This window comes from Frieseomelitta varia, unplaced genomic scaffold (genome assembly GCF_011392965.1).
Source record: "Frieseomelitta varia isolate USP_RPSP 00005682 unplaced genomic scaffold, Fvar_1.2 scaffold_834, whole genome shotgun sequence".
In the NCBI taxonomy this organism is placed as follows: domain Eukaryota; kingdom Metazoa; phylum Arthropoda; class Insecta; order Hymenoptera; family Apidae; genus Frieseomelitta; species Frieseomelitta varia.
In genome coordinates, this window is record NW_025110628.1 from 484890 (window position 1) to 507142 (window position 22253).

General features: G+C 39.4%; 3 protein-coding genes across 5 annotated transcripts in view; 2 read left to right on the top strand and 1 right to left on the bottom strand.

The window, feature by feature from the left end:
* Nucleotides 1-3232: 3232 nt before the first annotated feature.
* On the top strand, nucleotides 3233-10736 carry LOC122536417. 2 transcript variants are annotated; one of them, XM_043668776.1, is made up of 6 exons: nucleotides 3233-3647; nucleotides 4555-6654; nucleotides 6879-7129; nucleotides 7267-7683; nucleotides 7779-8184; nucleotides 8327-8697. In XM_043668776.1, exons 2-6 carry the CDS (start codon nucleotides 4569-4571, stop codon nucleotides 8509-8511), a joined length of 3345 nt encoding a protein of 1114 aa, XP_043524711.1. In that variant the 5' UTR covers nucleotides 3233-3647; nucleotides 4555-4568; the 3' UTR covers nucleotides 8512-8697. The 2 variants fall into 2 exon arrangements, with proteins under 2 accessions (XP_043524711.1, XP_043524710.1); XM_043668775.1 differs by having other exon boundaries at nucleotides 3250-3647; nucleotides 7779-10736.
* Nucleotides 10737-11108: 372 nt separating this feature from the next.
* LOC122536419 (ral guanine nucleotide dissociation stimulator-like) overlaps nucleotides 11109-22253 on the top strand; it is a 47322-nt gene continuing 36177 nt past the window's right edge. Inside the window, exon 1 of one of the 2 annotated variants that reach the window (XM_043668781.1) lies at nucleotides 11109-12037. In XM_043668781.1, the coding sequence (XP_043524716.1) occupies nucleotides 12021-12037 (17 nt within the window). In that variant the 5' untranslated portion in view covers nucleotides 11109-12020. The remainder of the gene's footprint in view (nucleotides 12038-22253) is intronic. The other variant, XM_043668784.1, reaches the window with a different exon arrangement.
* LOC122536420 lies at nucleotides 19853-20392 on the bottom strand. The gene is made up of 2 exons (XM_043668785.1): nucleotides 20122-20392; nucleotides 19853-20037 (listed from the first exon to the last, which is right to left on the bottom strand). Exons 1-2 carry the CDS (start codon nucleotides 20325-20327, stop codon nucleotides 19920-19922), a joined length of 324 nt encoding a protein of 107 aa, XP_043524720.1. The 5' UTR covers nucleotides 20328-20392; the 3' UTR covers nucleotides 19853-19919.

The window sequence follows — 22253 nt, forward strand, 5'->3', positions numbered from 1 at the left end:
GCAATCGCGTGCTAATTTACTGCTTGAAAATTTTCCAGAATTAAATAATTGATACAACGTCATCTATTAATACCGCGTTTAACGTTAACGCGCTTCTTTTTTTTTTTTTTTAAATTTTCGTATTCCTCTGCAGATATTTTAATCTTGGACGCTTCAATCTTGGAAATCAGCGAAGTTGCCGACCTTTAATAGCGTCTGTTTTTCATTATCACATTTATCCTCGTCGGTATCAGCCGCGAAACAAGTTATGCCGATAGCGATATATTCGCATTAGGCATTAACTTGAATCCGATAATGTGACACTGTTAATGGAATTCCGCCATTCTGTGTTTCATCAAACGAGTTGTTTGCTCCCTGGCTTATTACACTTGAGATTAGTTAAGCTAATATTAATTTTCCTTTTGCCTCGGCATTAGCTCAAACGAACCAGTATCCCGACAGAACGATGCGCATTAAAGATACCAATATCTCGAACGCGCGACAAAAGATCCGAAGAATTCGGGAGCTTTTGGCGAACACACCGGGATAAGCAAATTGACGGTTGACAATCATTTTCATTAACTCTATGAAAACGAAATACGCAGGGATAATCTTTTCGCGTTTATGGAAATGTTCGTCGAATAAATCTTGTTCGTTTCATTTTTACTTTGCTCTTCCCTTGTCATTCGTATTCTTGAATTTTTGATATCAATTGCATTTTTATTGCAATTCACTGCCAATTGCCAATTTAGATTTGCTTATTACAAATTCGTTATTTGTTCTTTTAATTTGACTAAAATTAGATTGCTACAATCGTATTCATATACGATATGAAATATATATCATAGAATTATAATATGAAATAATAAATACAATTATTTAAATTTTAATTGAAATTGAGTCGAAATTAAATTTGGATTTATTTATTAATTGGAGCAATTAATTTAGGCTTAATTAATTAAAAAAACCATGCTAAAGCGTGGAAAATAATTCTCAGAATTCTATTATTTGTATTAAATGAAGATCCATAAAAATAATCTATTTATCTGATAAAATTATTATTAGAACAGCTTAACTTGAATAATACTCAATAAAAAGGAAGATAATTTGAAATCATATATCGAAGATAGATATATATATAATGTAAAATCTTTCCTTGCTGAAATCCGAGTCATATTGAAACATAAAAATGCAGTAAGGTTTATCACTCCATTTTTCACTATATAATTAGAATTTCTTCGTAATACATATTAACAATCGATGACATAGTAACGCCATGCCATTCTTAGCGATAGTAATTGATGGTACTGTAGTGGCACGTAATTTTCAACACTTTATGATTATCAAAAAATAAATGGTAAACAAATAGACTGTGGATTTTATGCAGTTTCGTGAACATAATTAAAAAATATGGCATCCAATTGAAAATTTGTCTCATTTACTAAATATTATAATAGATCTACTCTAGTTTGCATATTTTATTTCTTCATATTACCTTAAAATTTACCAAAAATGCATAAAAATCCAGTGCAGTGATAACTCTAGTATTTTTATCTCCTTAATTTATACAAATTCAGATATAATTATTCATGTTTTTTTTCTACATATGTATACTAAAAGTTATATTTAAATTCCCAATGGAATTTGTCAGATTCTGGTAAAATTACCCGTTTTATCGAAACTGTAAATCGATCGCTGTAATATCAAGAAAAAATTAGTTTTATTACTAAAATGATAACAGAAAGTATCAGTAGGGTATTTTTGTAGAATCGCTGGTAAAAAATGCAAATAGTAATCAGTGCTCGTAGCAGATTTCAGAGAGCGAGCTTCAACAAGCCGAGCAAACCAGAAACTCACTTTTTCAAGAGATCTACGTTTGATACCGTCTCTAACGCGATACATCTCAACGCTTTTAATCGCCCGCTTCATTTTAGTTCAACTTTGTTGCGGGAGTGCTTATTAAAGTAAAGTGTAGCCCGAAGCAAAATTGTCATGTTAAAACGAAGCTGAAATAAGAAACGAGAATACGTGTAATTTCCCCCAAGATGCACGTCTTTCGGTTTTTTTCAATTTCAATACCTCCGACTTGCTTCGTTGAAAAAAAAAAAAGAAAGGAAAATAAAGTCGTATATAACGTACATATATAGGTATAATGCGGTATGAACGTAAAATGCGCGCTCCTTTTGCAATTCGTTTGAAAAAAAAAAAAAAAAAAAAGAAAAAAAAGCCCTGGGCATTCTTCTTACTCCACCTCTTACTCCATTGTGCCCGTTCGACTAGGTAGGCTTTTCTCTGCCGCGGGTAAGGGGATAAATACTGGCGCGCACATTTCGAGCACATCTCACGGCCACGCCAGCCATACGGAGGAGAGGGTTTTCGGAAAAAGGCCGAAAATGGAGGCGGAGGATTGATCGCGCGGAGAGAGAGAGAGTTGAATTTCGTTCGATCGACCCGTTGAGAACCACGGCGTTTCGTAGCACCATACACTGTATTACACATTCACAAACACGCATACTCCTACGTATAAAGTACGCGTGTACCCTTCACCAGTGCGGAGGAGAGTACCGAGGCGAGCCGAAGGTGACCGAGAAGCGGCGCCGAGCGGAATCGTGATCGACGCAGCGTCGGGCCAGCTCCGCTCACTCTGCTCCGAGCTGTCGAACGCGACGCACGCGCCTCCGCTTCGCTTCTTCCTTCTCTACGAGTATACTCGCCGCACTTAGAGACATATTTCCCTCGCTTTCTCGCCACCGAAGTATTATCATCATCATCATCAAACTGAGAGAAGGAGGCCGGCACACTCGTCTCTCTCTCGAACCTCCGCTCCTAGGAACGCTCAGTCTCAGTCTGTTCGTGAAACGTCCAGCTAGTTCCCACAGTTACAGAGTTCGTCATCAGAGAACATAAAATCCTGCTTCGTCTTGTTTTCTCGCGCGTTTGCTTTTTTGGATCTCTCGCCGTCGAGAAGGCCGCTTCTCTACCCTCGGTCTCGCGCACAGCCGCTTCTCCTCTTCAGACCCGTGCTGTCGTTCTCCACGTTGAGCTACAATGTCTTCCCGTTGAAAACGTTCCACGTCCGATCTCGCTCGCGTCGACTTTCAATCGTCGGCCAGATATACATTTCATTTGGTGCTCGTTCTCGTTGTATTTCGTTCAAAATCATCGTTTCTGGGGACACCGTATTTGCATATTACGCGGGGGACGTTGAATTATTGAACAGTTTCACGCAACGATATCGAATCTCTTCAGCATCCCGTCTGCCGGTGACACTTTTCGCACGACTCATTTCCTGAAAATTCCTGAGAAAAAACGACCTTCCGTCGTCGTTTCGTTAACTATCGAAAAATATCGTCTCTCTGGGGGAAGCCATTCGCTTGTAGGCCCAGCTGGGCAGCCAGGCATTGTCCAATGCTGTGCAGCTCGAGGCCCGTACGGTTGTCCTCCATGGAGGGCGCCGATCGCTCGGATCTCAGGGACGGTAGACGGGTTCGCGGACAGAGTGGTGGAGGCAGCTGGAGTTGCGAGACGACTTAAAGGCTTTGCCGTGATAAGAGATTGTCGAGGGCCAGCCTCGTGTTCGGAGGTTTGGCCTTCGCGAGAGGACAGAGTAGTAGTGCGGGGAAGGTGGTGGTGGAGGGGGGGGGGGCAGAAGATCGTGCGGCTCGAAGGTAAAAAGAAATAGAAAAAGAAAGTCGAAACACCGAAAGTCGAAAATATTAAAAGAGACGAAGAATATTGAGATTGACGGGTAGATTAAACGAAAGAAAAAATAAAAAAGAAAAATAGAAAAGAATACGAAAGAACGAAGAAACGGAAGACAAAGAACCCTTTTACACTTGGTTTAGTCGCGGAGTTTTCTGGGGTATATAAGGGGTACAAGGTGCGCATGGTAACCGAAGGCAGACAGAAACCTCCCCCTCCCTCCCCATCCCACCCCTCTTTTCCTGCCAGCTTTGAATCAATAATCTCCGGCCAGGATTATATGCAGAGTCCCTTTTATATTTGGTGCCGTGATAAGAAAGATATCGACAGATTAAAGAATTCCGGGGGCCCGGGTATATAGTACCGCGATATAGTATCCGTGAACGTTTCTGTGGATTCGCAATGATGGTACACAAAATCACGGAGAACATTTCTGAGACTGATTTATTCCCTCCTCCTCCTCCTCCTCTTCCTCCTTGGCATTACGTCGTGTACGTCTTTCTCCGGTTACCGGTGCGCGGTATCGGCGTGCGGATTATTGATCTCTTCATCCTCCTCTTCGTCCCTTTGTGATATTCCGAGGAAAAAGAGTCAACGCGGCGAATATGATTACGCCGAAGTAATAACTCGCAACGAGGACAGTCCGTTTCACGGCACGACACAGCCGAAAATGAATCAATCCTATCGAATGTTAACGTCCGTCAATCCTTCCTCGAAATCCAGTCGGACCTACCTTTCCGAACTACGTCTCGATGACGGATCTCAGATTCGTTTCTTAATTCGTGGTCTTCGGAGTATCTACAAACACAATATACTATGGTGATCACACGTGGTACGAGTTTAATAAATTTCTGTGTTTCATGTGCACCGCAGATCAAACACTCCAGATGGAATCGCCTTCGGCCCCGGATTGTCTTATTGAGGCCCAAGAAGATTCCACCTCGGCAGGATCAGCGGAGACGATCGATGCGTCGTCGTTGACGGTGTCATCGTCAGTATCCTCGCCGGCTACGTCGAGGAACGAGTCAACGGAGCGCGGTAACGATGTTGGTAGCCAAGAGTTTGCCAGTATAGAATCGTGCGAGACCTCGGTCGCTTCGGATGCCTCGAACGAGCCTTCGGAGGCCGCGAACGATTCTTCGCCCGGCGAAGGTCAATTAGATATTTCCGACATGGGTCTTAAGCTTGGCAAGGACAAGAAGCAACTTCGAAACACGGACGACGATATCGAAGTGAAGAAGTTGAACGTATCTGTGGACGAACGAGATCGTTCGACGCCGACGCCGACGCCGATGTCGCCGTTGGTTCAGTGTACCGAAAAAGAGACAGAGTCTGATTGGAAAGTGTTGGATAACAACGACGGAGGATTCGTCGCCTCGTCGCCATTATGTAGAAAAAGGCCGGCCAGTGATTTCCTGCCGATCAACGCGGAGATCAAACGGATTGACGTTGAGATCCCGGAGAACGACTTGAATCAAGTAAGAAGCGACGTGAGGAGGATCTCGCCGGTGTTGGTGAGCCTTCGGGAGCGTACACTCGGCGAAATATCCCTGTCCTCGGACTCGTGCCTGTTCGACGACGACGTTAACAGCCGATGCGTCTCGAGGAACAATAGGATAATCGACGACCTGTTAACGAGTGCTTGTAGGTTATCGACAACGGTCGTAGACGGTTTTCAAACTGATCATGATATCGAGGGAACAGCTTGCGTCGAGTCGGAGCACAGGATCATCCGCAGAGAAGCGACGTCGCCGGAAGGTGAATGTACTAATGGCAGCGTCGAGGAGGCGCTAGCAGAGCCCTGTAAAAAGCTCGAATACCCGGGCTCGACGTTCATCGACGAGGACTCATGTTGTTCGCTGTCGCGCGAGAGCCCCGAGAGGAATTTCAGCAAGTGCCAGGAGCCGAAACAGTGCGAGGAGCCTATCGAGGAGTGCTCATGCAACGACACCATGCCTACGAGCGATGCTTGCGCGACGACGCCGGTCGTGAACAAGCAGGTGAAACAAAATTCGTTACCCCATTTGGTAGTTAAGATGGAACACGTCGACTTGTCGAAGTACTTGTCACCGGATCGGAAGAACGCGAAATACATGGTCGTCAGCTCGAAGAAGAAACAGAAGAAGAACACCGCGTGCAATGATGACGACAGCAACGTGGCCGTAAGAACTGATTCCGAAGACACGTTGAAGGAAGTATGTTGCGTCGTTGAAAGTTGCGCTTACAAGAAAAACGTCGAAAAGACTGAGTCACAGGACCATAAGGAGAAACCAACAGATTCTCCTATAGTATCCAATCTGAAACAGACCAAATTAACAAAATCATCTTCCGTTGGCGTTGTGAAGGAATGCAAGGTGGTCTTGCAGAGGATAACGTTGCCAGTGAGAACGACGTCGACGGAGAACTCGGAGAACGAAGAAACGGGACCGAGATCGGCAATGGAGAAGTTGGAGAACGACGAGAAGATGGTGTTCCCCTCGTCTTTGTCCCCCGTCGAGAATTTACAATCGCTGAACAATTTAGTTTCGTCTGAAACGACGCTAGGTTCGCCGGTGATGTTGGAACCGACCGCGGATATTCCAGAAACGATCGACACAGAGACGGAGACCGAGACCGGGTCCGACAGCTCTGAAATACCGACCATGACGAGCGTACCTCTTCGTGGATGCGAAGACGATGCCGCTTCTGACCAAATATCGTGTCAGGAGAGCGAGTCCATGTGCTGCGTCGATATTAATCCGGAAATCATATCGAGGTTGGAGCCAGAAAGGCCGGAAGCTTTTACCGAAGATTCAGCGGAGAGTCTGGTACTTGCCGCTGGTGCACGGGACGAAGTTAGATCGGACGGAAGCGATTCTGGTCTAGGCAGCGAGATTCCTGGTGATTCTGGGCCTGCACCTGTCCCCGAAAGCGATTCCGAGACTTCCTTTTTGGATAGGATACCCGATGATATTCTCTCCGACAAAGAAAAAGGTAATTAAACAACATAGTATATATATATATATTTTTTTTTATTAGTTTTCACTTGAGAAAACATTTTAAAAAGTTGATATTACATAGTTTATATATTAGTATTCATATATATTCATATATTAGTATTCATGTATATTAGTGGTGTACAAATGATGTGTTAATGTATTTCTGAATATAAGAGAACGTGGCAAGAAAGTGTAACGTATAACATTCTGTTTTTTTAGCCGTAAATCAATTGGACAGCTTTGTATCAAACGTGGGTATACCAGGTACACCACAGCCGCCATTGACGAACTTTCGGAGCCCTACAAAGAGTAATCTAAAACGAAGATTAATAGATTGCATGGAAGACGCTCCTAGTCCGAAGAGAAGCAATACGGGTGAATCGATGAAAAAGAAACGCAATATTCAATTCGACGCCGTCACCGTTTACTATTTCCCTCGGGCACAGGGTTTCACTTGTGTGCCTTCTCAGGTATACATTTTTTTATGATACAGACTTTATTTCGCGTCGTATATATTACAAATAATATATTAGTATTGTATTGTTTTAATAATATGATGTAAGAGAAGAACGTATGAATGTAGTGTTTGAAATCGATTTATCCTCAGGGTGGCAGCACTCTTGGTATGAGCGCGACGCATACTCACGCAGAACGGTTCTCGTTGTCGGAGCATGCTGCTGAACAGAGGCGAATTCATCGTGCTAGGCTAGCTCAATTGCGCTCGGAGCGTGCCGCAAATTGCGTATCGGAAGCAGCGTCCAGCTCTGAGGATCCCAGCGACGACACGGACGAGGAACAAAGTGATAACGAGGAACTGGACATTGATAGTTATTACTTTCTACAACCAGTGCCTACATGGCAGAGACGAGCTTTGCTTAGAGCTGCTGGAGTACGTAGAATAGATGCGGTCGAGAAGGACGAGTGCCGCGACATTAGAGCCAGTAGAGAACATTGCGGTTGCGGGTGCAAAGGATACTGCGATCCAGAAAGCTGTCCTTGTAGTCGAGCCAATGTAAAGTGTCAGGTTAGTAAACAAATGCCTCGCGATAAACTCGCAGATTTTCTTTCTTTTTAGCATAAAAAACAAGTAAATGACGCGACTGTTATGTGTGTTAATAGGTGGATAGAGCGGGTTTCCCTTGTGGATGTACTCGAGACGGTTGTGCGAATAATTCAGGCAGGATCGAGTTTAATCCAGTACGGGTACGAACACATTTCATTCATACTCTAATGCGGTTAGAATTAGAAAAAAAACAACGAGAAGAAGAGGGCGCGGATCATGACGCTTCCGACAATCAAAACGGCCGAAGTCCGTTAAGGGAAATCAATTTGGGATCTGTGATGGAGAATAGGACCACTGAATCGTGTCTGAACGGTGGCGGATTTACGACGCTTCATTACGAGAATCACGACGCTAGAGACGGCGGGACGAATTGTCAGCCAGAAGTACCTGGTACTAGAGAGGATAGTCTGGATCTTTACGCAATTAGAGATGATTGTTATCCTAGCGAAGACACTGTTGATGGTACGCAGGGACCTCAAAGGAAACTTCATCCTGAGTTTAGTCAAGCTTTTCAAACGTTCAGCCAAACGGGTGCTGGAGTGACCTTTCAACAACCTACTTATCAGGATTATCAACCTTACGCTAACCTTCCTTCTACATCTAGGGTGCAATTTCAGCCCCAATTCCAAACGGTGCCAGGAAATCCAGGGTTCTCACACTACGCGCCTTACGGACAAGACACCGGATCAATTCAGGGGAACTGCCACGTCCATCCCGGACAACACTCTTCCAACTACGAGACCAGCTTCGCCCAAGATGAAACAACTGGATCGCAGTACACGAATTTGAATTCGGTGCAGCCAATGAACACGGTGGTTCAACAGATGGGTAAATTAGAACCATTTTCAGAACTTTTGTCTGGTAGATATTCGTATTACGGTGAAATGGAGCCTCCGGCGCATGGTACTTATCACGGGAACGGAACGAAGGTCGAGGTAGAAAAGAACCAAGGTAACGAGCAGCAATCGGAAAGTACGGAAGAGTGTGATGAAAACTTTGGTGAGATTATTAAAAAGTCAATGGTTGAGACTGTATCCGCTTAGGTCAAACTGTAGATACAAAGAATTGTCTATATGCAAATCCGTCAAATCGTTTTTGACCCATAGTGATTTATAATGAAAAAAAAAAAAAAGAAAATAGAGTAATTTCGACGGATTTAATTTCCGTCGAAAACCTCGCGAACAAAAAAAAATAAAAAAAGTAAATAAGGAAAAAACAGAAAAAAGATAACGAGGAAGTATCCCGATAATGAGGTGCTGGAGTTTTGACCAGTTATCCTTCCATTAGATAAATCCGAAAATTGTTTATGTGGTTTTCGAACAGAACAAAAGTTCTCCTCGAGAATCACTCGCGGTTAACTATGACGAGTCCCGTGGATGTCGTTAGAAAAATTATGCGGATACGTGTGCGTCCGCCCGGGATGGAAGCTTGAGACATTGTCCTTGTTCCTTTATAATAAGATTGTCGACTGTATAATCGATCGAATGGATCGAGACAATGTTCTCAATAAACGTGAAGAGAATCCGGGGCCGCCAATTCGGCGAAGGATTTTCGGGAGAAGGTCTTCGTCGAAAATCTTCATGAACAGTCTCCTTGAAATGGCAAGAATTCTGTAACTCAGTTACAGAAGAAATTCAACGAGGTTGTGACCAAGAAACAACATATGGGATCAGCTTAGATTGCAGTTTATAATACTTAACTTTAATACCTTAATCGTAGGCTCGCGGGTCACGCGTCTTTTTAAAAGAAAACGAAAAAAAAAGAAGAAGAAGAAGAAGAAGAAGAAGAAGAAGAAGAAGTTTCGGATTCGGATTCGTGTGACAGCGGCGATGGCAAATAACTTAGTATTTATTGCGAAAGCGAATCTGAAAGACGTTACATTGCTGATCAGAAAGGAAGAAAGGCACATGCATGTACACACACAAAAACACATTTATAGACGACCACGAAATGTGAGCGATTGTGATACTCGTGCATATGAAAATACAGTTTGCCAGGATCGTAGGTTAAGAAAATTACTTATGGGACTTTTTTATGCCAGTTAGTAAGAGATCGAGTTTGAATGGTTTTTCAATCAGCAGGCGACGGTAAATGATGATAGAGAATAGATTTTTCCTCGTGTTGTAATGAATGCACACGCATCGCGGTTAAATACATGTTTCCAATGTTAGAGAAACCATGATTGGTTGGCATACCAAACGCACGCTGTCTACAGAACACATAATGTTAAGCCCTCGTATATTATTTCTTTTTTTTCATTCTTTTATATGACACCTTGAAATTGCAGGTCTTTCGAATATCACGCACATATATGAATATATTGTATGAATATACTTGTGACAAAACGTGAAAATTTTTCATACATTTCGAAACGTACACGTATAAATTGTCGATTGTTAAGAATTTTCGTTCTCGATGAATGATCAACGGTTCAACTTCGTCCTTTATTCGCAATTTCAGGGTAAGCATTAACGTGAACAAAATAAGAAAAGAAAAGATACCCGCGTGAAGTTCTCTCGTTTTTTGGAAAACTGTACGATAAACAAAAGTCTGATGACAAGTGTTGTCTTGTTTGGACGTTCTTTTGCATACCCATTGTTATTCACCTTGTAGATTTTCAGACACAGACCTCTTTAGCATCCCGGGACGTTGATCGCTATACCCACGATTAATTGAATATTACACATAAGAAAACAATGATAACGACGATAGTATTAAATTTATACAATACTTATTGGACGTGTCAGCTCCCAAGCACTTTTAACGATCTTCTATTTCCGTGTTTCACACTGTGTTCATCGTCGCTGATTGGTGCCTAAAATCGTTACGTTTGTTGTCAGTGTACAATGATAACGAAATCACACTTTCGAAAATAGAAGAAACGAAAGGAACGTAGATTTATCGTGTTGAGACGTTGCGAGGGATGTGACACCTCCGTATAACATAAATATACATATAAACTACACGTATGTAAGTAACTTTTAGAGTATTTGAGTAAAAAAAAGGCATACATAGTTGATAGCGTTTTATTAAATGTTGTGAAAAAGTCTCTTGTCTGTCGTGTAATGTGTTGTCTCATTATGTATGCGTCTTTTTCGTTCTTTGTTATTTTCCCCTTTCATATTCACGATGCCGTTTCCCAAGATCCTTTGTTATCGTTGTCACGTTAAAAGTAGTTTATGAAATATCATATTTTTTCTAATTCCTTCCAATGTATAGTATCCGGTTGTGCAAAAATACTCTCTTTACCTTTATTATATTCTTCTATTCTAATGTTGCGATAACATGCAATTACAGGACTGTTGCATCTGTTACTATTCGTACAAACGAAGTCGAAGATCTTGCAAGATCTCGCAAATTAGCAGTAATAAGATGTCTGCGTAAATTCACTTTCCGCAGCGGCGATTTAAATGTCCCGCTACGTGCTTCAAATTTCCTGCCGCGAAGCGTAGCTGCGCGCGCACAGTTCAGTCCAATATGGCGTCCGTCGCGGGAATTCTGTGCGGACAGCAGTGACGTTTATTCGCGATATTATTTGAGTTACAAATTACATACAAAATTCGTGATTGGCACGGGCAATAGACGTACAAAACGATAACGCGAACAATGATCCGCGTAACGATATAAACCAATTTTAAGCCGATCGTTTCTACCTGCTGTTCGTACCGTGGCTTCGGGTGGGGAGCGACGCGATGGAAGGGAAAGCATTGGCAAGTTGTTGAGTCGAGTGACGCTGGAAGTTAGCGCCTGCCCGTGAGACCGTGCGGAGGTTAGATTGGTGCGGTTAATATTTCACATTCGATCATTTTTCCTTCTTCAGTCGGCCGGTGAGACGCGAAAATCGGTGTATCAAGTTGAACGGAAGTGGCGTGCAGTGCGGAACTCGTCGATGGCGTAATTCAAAAAAGAAAAAAAAAAATTCAATTCGTTAATACGACGGCGTGCCAGTGTCGTTGACGTTTCATGTGTCAGTGTCCTCTCTCTCCCCCCTTGTTTCCCCTCTCTCGCGCCTGCCCTTTCTCGTCTCCCGTCCTTTTCTATCTCGTCCCTTTCTATATACGTTACGATCGTCGTGCCAATAAGTCGCGTTCGTCGCTGCAATGCCAGATGACAGGTGCGAAGCGCTGCCATTCGTGCCTGTCGACGAGTCCTTCGTGTGTCCTGCGAATTTAGGATACGCTGCAGAATGACGAGCGCAAGGTTGTTCTACCGGAAGGGCGGCGAAGAGGACCGAAGACGACGACCACGACGACGATCTCGAATTCCCTCGCGCTAGCGGTGGGCTATGAGCGCTGACAATGGGGACGACTCCTTGGTAATTATCATACCTTTCTCTTTTTTTTATTGCTCCCCCTTGTTTCGTGTCTACGTTGCGCCTGGTCTGCATGCATTGCGGCCTGTGAAACACGCGGATTGACAGAAAAGCAACGCACGGCTTCCTCGTGCGGAAATAATCGTGGATTTGAAAGCTCTCGCCGTCTCTTTCTATCTTTCGCTCTTCCATCTGCGTCTAACGTTAACGCGGTCACGCGAAGGAAATATTCTTGCTGGCGGGAATATTCGCGTATGTGTATTTCACTTTGGTATATTAAGAAACGTGTGTATAAAACAGAGTCGCGGGTTGGAGATATTATGAAATGACGATAGATGGAACGTTGTGGCTCGTGCCATAATTTTTCCTCCTTTTTTTTTTTACGTAATCAATGAAACAGGAAGTATGTACAATGTGTTTAAACAAGAGGATCACGAAATTGCAGGGTTGCGTCGTCAGCGTGAATTGATTTCGATTCACCTTGCATGTAACGATCTTCGACCTTTTGACAATTGTTAGCTACACTGACTAATCGCGTGGTATTCCAGACACGAACTGTTGTATATTTAAATCTTTGAAATTCGGCGCCTTCGAAAGCTAGAATTTTAAAACTTTGCGAACACCTGATTCTAGACAGTTATTACCACCAATTTTCACACGTAATAAAGCAATATATATAGATTTCGGAATACAAAACATGGGACGGAAATACAATACAAAAGGAATCGTAGATGTTATCTTTGTTCCATCATGCTCTGTGTTAATTGCTAATAACTCGGAGATACTGTCACGTGTTTTCTGTCCACGTGATCCAAGTGGACAGATGAGTTTGTACCGAGTAAAGGTAATTTTTTGCTGCTAGTGATATTTCTTACTCGACGACTTGAGAGTTGTGAAACTTTACGTTTCGTAAGTTCACCGGTTAGCCACAGGACGAGAGTGGAACGAGAGTAGAATACGATTTTTGACGTGGTCTTAACCCTGTTAAATTCTTTCATTTTCAATTCTATTGTATTTTTCTAAAAAGAAAAAAAAAATGTTTTACGTTCAAGCAAAATATGCAAGTGTCTTTTTATTTTCTAACTTTTTTCAAGGAAACTAAATTTCCTTAAAAATAAGGTTGTTCAAAAATTTGGAGCATCTTCTGCTTTTACAAATTTGTTTGTAATTTGTATATTAAATTTAAGAAAATTTTTATAATTAAAATATATATATATATATATATATATATATATATATATATACATACAGGGTGTTTCTAACTGATGAGTTGCTAACTATAGGTGTTCCTGCAATTGAGTAGATGATTCTACGTGAAAAAAATGAGTCGAAAGGAAAGAATAAAATTCAAAACTCTTCGTTATAAATGCATGTATAACAAAGATTCGAGAATTAAATAATTTATTCACGTTTCGAATCATTTGAGGATCACGTTTACATCCCACATAATTGACATCAATTTCATTACGATTTTATTCGAGATACAAGTTGCTCATCGTGTGTTTCGTTGACCTCACTTCTCTTCGTGGACACAATCGTAATGCAGTGGACAGCTTGTAGTTCGATGGAATACGTTCAATAACTCGAGAGTCAATGAAACTTGCGCACGCCTCGTGCACGCGAAGGTATGCCTACTATCGAAGGATGTCGTTCTGTTTATGTTAGAAATTAGTCTGTCAGTCATATCATTCTGACTTACAAGTCCTCGTTGTTTCACCAAATGTAATTCGTACATACATATATAGAAGGATCGTTATTCATATAGAAAAGAAACGTAGATTTAGGAGGTTATAATTTATACAATAGCAACGTTGAAATTAAGTTGTGGACTACTTGTTATTACAGCCATTATGTTGTTTCTGTTGTCATTGTTAGAGCACAGTGAAATTGTGTTTATCTAATCGCCGCTGCTGGATAAACAATTCGTATGACAAGAATTCATTGGTTGTTCTCATCATCATAGTTCAAATAAAAGAAATTGTGTTATAGATAAATCGTGTTGGCAGGAGTACGGTTAAATTATTTAAAAGGAAGAAAAAGACAATATATATAACGTTAATTCAGAATTTAATGAAATCTATGTCAGTTTCAAGATCGATGATCTTCGAGTTTCAAAGTGTAAAAGCTATTACTTTCCACGTTTTTTCTGGGCTCTGATCCTCGTCTGGAAAGGTACGTTGTCTGGAAAGTTTTCTTTTCGATTGGAAACTGCCCGATGACCGTCTATGAACACTCGTAGCTCCCGATTCCTCGATAATCTCGATCTGGCCGGCGCTGTGAGAAAGGCAAGGCGACATAACGCTTATGAGAATGCAAAGTAATACGTGTCAAGTCTAACGAGGCGCGTCGCGGAATGCAGGAGGCGAGAAAGAATTGCGGGCTTCGCGATCCCGAACGTAAGGAACGCGTATAACTCTTCAATAAAAGAGGTTCCAAAAGCAATCGCTGATCCTGTAAAAATTTGTTTCTTTCTTTCTTTTTTTTTTTTCTTATAAAAAAATCAATCGAAATGGCCGAGTTTTTCTCACATTACCGTATTTTGCGAATTTTTGTCAATTTTATTAAAAACAAATGCTACAAGCGAAAGTCTCGAAGTAAATGTCAAAAGATACCCGTAACATGTCGCTCCTTTTCCTATCATCCGATTTATAGAATTGATTTTTGCTTCTGTTCAGTTTATTGGAAATTAAATCAGCCACGACATAATTTGGAAATGGAAACGTTAAAATATTTAGACATGCAATAAAAAACAGCAATCAACTAAATTAAGTACAAACACGCTAATTATATATATAGAGCATCCGGCTTCGAAGTGTTCAGCGTAGAAAAGAAAAAAATGGAAGAGAAAGTTACGCCAGTTTTTACACGCAACACAGTGTAGTACAATTTGTCCGCATTCTTGTGAAACGAAGAATACTTTCGATTCACTTTTTGGTACACCCTGTATCGTATGCATATATACACACGCCTTGATTTCCGCGTTGGGTCACGCTTTCATCGAAAAGGAAAGGGAACACGTTCGTGGCTCGAGCAAACTGTGACGATTCCGTGATTGATATGTAAATTACGAATATTTGTATCGCACGTACCGCGATTCGAGATACTGTTACACAAAAGACGTCTATTTCATAGCTGGAAGTTGTTTTATTGTCGGATCTCATAGCTTCTTCGGAGACACTCCTTTGGGAAATACGTCTTCGGTTAGATGTTCGTCGCGAGACGAACAAGGACTTTGTGCGATAAACTCGAACGATAAACTAGTCGATCCAACGCGTTCGATAGATGCTGGACGTGCCAATGCCACGGGTACTGTTACTTCTGGTTATTCGATCCAAGGTGAAGAGAAAAACTCTGCCTTCCATTCGTACGATAAAAATCGACCAGATGATTTCTTTCGATTTTCGGAGTAGATTTCTTCTCTCATATTGATATCGTGACATCGTGTAAACAGAATTTTCCTTTATACAGAGATTGTAGTTATTTGGTTACTTTGATATGAATACTATTTAATGGAGCTTTGTTTATTTAAATCTATTGGATAACGAACAAGTCGTTTAATTGGAGTTCATTCATTCTCGTCGCTGGCTGTGATTTTTCGCTTATGTAATATGACTTCATGTTTACGTAACAAAAGTTTGTACATACATATGTGTAGTATGTCGCTAATCAAAATTACTTTTTAATAAATGGAGTTCAGACAAATGCTATTCTTGCTATATGTGTGTCAGAAAATATAGGAATCGTTTAAAGTGGGTCGATTATACATATGTTAACTCTCTCGGAGGAACGTTTTAATATTACTGATATAAAAAATAGTTACATTTAACTTTTCTTTATTACATCTTGTATTTTATACCAAGCGAAGTAGAAGTGATACGAAAATTGTCCCGCCTTCCTCAAAACGAGTCAAAACATTTGCACAGTTTTCATCTCAATATTGACGCAAGCTGAGTAGCGTCGAAGAACATACAAAACACGGTGGGAAAGTTTTAAGCCACTTGTCAAACACAGAAATAGCTTGTATTTCAAATTTTATCAATATAATCACGATAGTCGTGTTTCTCTAAATGTTCAAATATTTTCATAAACCATTGTTACCTGGAGATTTGTGTCTATAAAGTAATATTAGAAATCTAATATTTCTTAAAATTACGATCAAGAAACATGGTCATAAAACAAGATTCATTTCTATATGTATATATATATATATATTATGGTAGTATCGTTGAAAAACATGGTCGTGGATCACGATTCATTTTTATATCTAGAAATATTTAAAAAAAAATATACTGCAACGACAATTAATGTCATACGATTTCTATACGATACTGTATATGAAAATATTAAAATATTAAAATTAAAATATTTAATAAATTAAAAAATTTAATATTAAAATATTAAAAAGAAAACATGTTGCAATGACAATTAATAATGACGACCTAGTTGTCATTACGATGACTTTTACACACCTTTTTTTTTTTTTCTTTTTTTTTGTAAAAAAACGCGTACACCGTGACGCTCCAATTCTCCAACACGCGCTTCGCACGAATCATCTTCTCACGAGCGAGGTTCGATCGTGAGAAAGGCGGATGTCCATTCAGAATTCAGTACGAAACGAGAGGAATCTTTTTCTCTCTTCTTCGTGTCTGTCGCTTTCCTTCTCACCCATCCCTCTTTCTTTGTTGCGTTTCCCGCGGTAGTCTCCATCTTCCTCGTCGACGTCGACCGAACGGAAACGTGAAAGTAACGTGGACCACGGTGTGCACGCGGTCACGCGTTTTTCGCCAACCTGATACCGACCACGCGCTCGAATGAAATGAAGGATCGGTGTCGATCTACCGAATCTAAATGAATCCCACGATTAATTACATCGAACCGCGAGCGAGACAATTTTGACGCAGGTGTCTTAATCATCTTGCGATCATCCAAGACTTATAATTAGTTGCTAGACTTTCAATGATAGGTGATGGGTGATGCAAGTTTGAAAAAGATTTGGAAAGATAAATAAAATTTTGTGGAATAGTGTTGAGATTGAATAAGTATTGTTAGAGATGATTATAACTAAAAAGATCTAAATAGAAAGTTGTTTTAAATATTAAAAGATTGTAAGGCGTTAAATTATTTGAATATTTTGTACATAATTTTTTTCCTTTTGGGATAGAATGACCATTGATATTGGTTTCTGTTGTAAAATTGCGGGGAATCGGGTGATAAAACTAGAATAGACTTTAATTTCTTGGTTTCAAAAGTCACTGAAAGATGATATGCATCGTCTTTATGGGAATGCAAGTCTCACCAATTTTTTTTTTTGTAATCGCGAGTCTCGCAGAGAATTTAGTTGGTGCCTGGTTTGAGATATTAGATCCACTTAAAGCGTTTAACGCGATTTTCCGTCTCGATGAAGGACATTTCTCAATGAGACGAAGGTTGTAGTATTTAGGCCATGTCGTAATCCCAAACCACAGGAGAAAGACGTAAATCATGTTTCCTGTCTTTAGTAAAAGAGCAATTTTAAAGTTTAATACATTGTCAATTCCATCTCAGAACTATCTTTTCGTTTGATCTCGGGTTAAATATTAATTAATTAAATCTTGTTTGTTAAAAAAAAAAAAAGAAACGGTGCACTTACTGCCTATTTTCGAGAAGCTTATATCTTTAGATTCATCAAGTTAGTATCTTCTTCAGTTGTTTTACATTAAATTTTCTCTCAGTTATAAAACTTTATTATATAAAAGTGGAAAAATTGAAAAATGTAGGGATTGAAGCTTGAAATTTCAAGCAATAGTTAGAGTAGAAAAAATAAATATGTAATATATGAATCAGAAAAGTCAGAAGAAATAGTCTGGTCGATCTGTCCTTTGTAATCTTCAAATGACATTCGAGTCAATTGCTTCCTACGTTTTATTCTATAATTACACGTATTCGGTACGATATTACAGTGTCGTGAATGAATGTGCATCGAGAGAATCGAATCGAATTTAAGAAAACTGTCAGCTGTGTTAGGGAACAAAAGGAATATTATAATGACTTCTTACGATTACTTTCTACCGTTCGTGCGGTGGTAAGATAATACGTAATACCAAAGATTAAGGAAAAGTGTGATTCGTCATGGGGATAAAACGAGAAATATAAAAATGTCGATGTATTGGTTTACGTTTAAGAGGCTCGAAACCGCAAGAAAGAGCCAGACCTGTAGATCTGTCGATCGTGGTTCAAGCAGTTTCTTATTGGCGTTGTGAAACTACTATCGCTACGCAAGTCAAAACGTTTGTACACAAATGGCTGGTGTACGATTACGGTAATTAAAACATTCATACTTTTGCGGAACTCGGTAGAACGTTTCGGACGTGTATTATCACTCAAGTACGATAAAGAATAATCCGTTATTGCAGTTTATCAATTTTGGGAAAATTGCAGTGAAATTTTAATATAAATTGCAATTGAAGGTAATGACTTCGTATGTAAATTTCTTTTTCTGTCTGTTTGCAATATCGCTTGTGGAATCGGCATTTTTCATGACATATTCAACAATATTTCTTCATTTCCTGTTTCGCCCTGTCTTTCGTGAATTTTTCGTTTAAAATAATCGAATAGTCTTCTTGTCTCTGTGGTATTTGATGAAACGACTTTTTATTGTAGCAATCTCATGTCATTTTCTTTCATTAAAACCTATAATGTTGACAAGTACTAGTAATTATAGAATATTTCGACACATACATCGAAACAAATAAGTCTTCCTAATGAAATTTTTAAACGTGGTTTTTAATTAAAAATAACCATAATTCTGTGACCATCTCAGAAATTCTAACTTCATAAATCCTTTATTAACAATAGAGCAAAATATATAAAAGAAAAATTTTTCTCTCAATGAACACCTAGTATGATGGATCTGTTTTACTTTGAAAAATCAATGAATTGTATGCCAGAATATTTTCCAAGTTTCTTCTTCGAGACCTCACTTCTTTGCTTATTGTAACGAAACTTGGACAAACGTTGAACGATGATAGATCTTCCGAATATTAAAAATTTCTCATATTCTTCACATCGGTCTTCATTGTATAATACATTGGCGAAGTTTACCGTCAGACTTGAACAGTCGAACTCTTTTGACAGGCTCAATCTTAAAATTCTCAAAATTCGTACTAAACGAGTCTCTCTTACGCGATTCGTTACAAATGTATCCATCATTCCCTCGTCTGTGCTTTTGGAACATCACTCAAGCAGCTGGCAGATTAACGAGACCTCCATAGAACCGATTGGTTTTCGTGTAAGCGTGAAAACGTGACTCGTGGGTCGCGCGTGGAACACGCACGCGTCTCCGTGACTCACAACACCTACGTTGGTCTGAAATCGCTCAAGGTTTCGGCGTGGTGTAATTCGGCCAAGCGGTTTCGCGCGTCCCACAATTTCAGCTAGAAATTTTTCAGTATCACGCATACTTCACTTCGTTACCCGTAACGTTATACTATTCGTTGGGAAATAGTGCAATCTTCAAATTAGGAAATATTACCAGTGGTCTGTCACCAGTGCTTCCTCGCAATCGAGATTAATATTACTTGTTAATATTAATAATTCTTTTGAATGCACTTTGAATCCACTCCCCTTCATAATATTCATCAAATTTTATTTCAATCGGCCATCGGTACGATGTATTCTGAATTCTATCTCTCGATTCATTCGAATGTTGAAGAAAAGGGAGAAAAGAAATTTAAAAAAGGGAGATTAAATTAAAGGAGAGTCAAATTTGAAAGAAAGGGGGGAAAAGAAGTGAGTAAAAAATTGATTAAGAAAAAGTTTAAATGAATTTATAGCGTCATGATGAAAGACCTTAGATGAACAAAGTTTGTTGCACGTACATGATGATTAAATCAGTGAGACACTGTTGCTAATTAGAGTCCCAATAGCTGTATGCGCAAAGAAAACGGGTTTTGTTTGCTCTAATGATTGGAAACCGAGGCAGTTGGCCACCAGTGCTGGTAAACGTGTGTTTTATATCGCTCATTCTGAAAGTGTGAAAGTGGAGGAAAGCTTTCACGACTAAAGATATGTTCGACAACGATCAAAGTGTCCCTATTTTATCTACAAACCTTGATTTTCGTTGGAATTCTGATTTATTCTCATCGAGTTCAGCACGGATTATTTTGATAAGTGCATTTGCGTGTAAATGTTCCTCTGTTTGAAGCTCAATCCGCCATCTCTCTGCGATTTGAAACTTAATCAGCGTAACTTGCGCGTGCTTTTCGTTCGCGCAAGTACTTTGGTTGTGGATCCGCTTAGTTTCATTTTCTCCCATCTCGAAAATTCCGTTTGATTGTCCATCCAACCGATTTAATTAGCGTAATTGTTCGCCCGCAGAATCCACAGAACTGCAAAATATATAATATGAAAAAAAATACAAGCGTAGTATTTTCTAGAGATTTTGCCTAATAGATTTTCTATCAAGGTTTTTGCATAAAAATGCTTGATTCGTATATTTGTAATTTTAGTGAATTCTGTCGTGTGTGAGAAAGTATATATATTTTTTTTTCAAGAAGAAAAGCAATCTCTCATTCATGTATTTCATAAAAATTACAAATAGATCATTCTTACTAATCTTTTTCTCTCTCTTATCATAATTGAACAAAATTCTACTTGTACGCTAACACCTAACATTCTCTTTCATTCAACTATAAACTCTGTGATTCTGAGCACTTATTCTAACGAGTAAAGGTCGTTCAATTACAAATTTCACCAGCAATATTTCCTCATTATCAATGTTTTTATCATCTAAGCATCTAACGATCACGAGTGCTCTTTTTTCGAAATAATGGTAATCGATGCGGTCTTTCAGTTTATTGGCTTGTTCGAGCCAATCGTTACATCGTTTTACTGAACTCGTGTTCCGTTAGTTGGTTTCTTCCGTAAGAAAGTGTACATCGAACTTGCTGAATGTTCAGACAGAGATTCATCGGACAAAGTGATATCGAGGCATGATTTCGAAAGAGGGTAACGGGGTTAATGAACATCGTTTTGCCTAGGGCGAGCGTTTTATCGACACCGTTTGACTTTCTAGGAGGTATTTCGTTCCTAGTACACGCAAGCAGAGACTCGAGAGACTCGCGTCGACTACGAAAGTAAACGACCTTAAGACCAACACAGCACACACAGGCTGGATCGTAATTATCGCTGGTAGTCCGCTGGTCCAAAAGCGAGAGGCTATGAATAACGAGGTTATTGCTCCAATAGGCGCGGTCTTCACCGTTAAATTTTCGTCCGCATATTTTTACGAGTTTTTTCTTTTTTGCAAACGAAAGACAAACGTGCTCCGGGGAATTCACGTTTTAATATACAGACTTGTTGGAAGAATGTTTGGCTAGGTTTGGCAGATAAACTTGTCGTATTTGGAATAGCCGTGCCATTGGAAAGATTAGTTTCTTAGAATAAATGACGAATTTATAAATATATTCTCCAGAGTTCTTACTTGTTAACAGGTACTGTTTTTTTTCTTCATTGGAAAAAACAGGTAAATTCTCAGAAATAAAGTGTGACAATTAGACGTAGAAATGTAGAAATTAGCTTTAGATTAACTTAGAAGAATTCCTACTTGCTCACACGTAATCTTTTGTTAGGAGGACGTAGGTAGATGAAATTTAATTATAAAATAAATATATTATTAATATTTATATTATTAATAATAATTTTTACAAAAAGAGCACAATTTCCATTTTTTGTATGATTACCTATAGCAATAATAGCTCCTACTCCAGTTTCATTTTTTAGTTCATTCATCAACTTTAGTTACTGCAGGAATTTATTTAATAATTTGATATGAAAATTTATTTAATATTAAATATAAAAATTTTATTTTATTTATTTCAAGAATAACTATATTAATTTCAGGATTAATAGCTAATTTTTGAAATAGATTTTTAAAAAATTATTGCTTTTTCTACGTTAAGTCAATTAGGATTTATATTAAGAATTTTATGTTTAGAATTAAATGATTTGGCATTTTTTTCATTTATTTATTCATGCTGCGAGGTCGTAGAAACGCTTTATCGACAAAAACTGGCAAAAAGATTGTAATATACGTCGAGGAATTAATCTCCATTTGGTTGTATAAACTTTTTCGCCACGACCATGCCCACTTTTTGTTCGTTTAATCAACGAACAGTCAGGGTGAAAGATATTCAAACAGAGAGGAACGAGAATATCTTCAGATTGGTCTCTGGCGTAAAGG

Coding starts and splice junctions, on each gene's coding strand:
- LOC122536417 (XM_043668775.1), top strand. CDS start 4,569: ATGGAATCGCCTTCGGCCCCGGATTGTCTTATTGAGGCCCAAGAAGAT. Junction 6,655..6,878: donor TCTCTCCGACAAAGAAAAAG/GTAATTAAACAA, acceptor CTGTTTTTTTAG/CCGTAAATCAATTGGACAGC. Junction 7,684..7,778: donor GAGCCAATGTAAAGTGTCAG/GTTAGTAAACAA, acceptor GTGTGTTAATAG/GTGGATAGAGCGGGTTTCCC.
- LOC122536420 (XM_043668785.1), bottom strand. CDS start 20,327: ATGGGAGAAAATGAAACTAAGCGGATCCACAACCAAAGTACTTGCGCG. Junction 20,038..20,121: donor GAATTCCAACGAAAATCAAG/GTTTGTAGATAA, acceptor TCACACTTTCAG/AATGAGCGATATAAAACACA.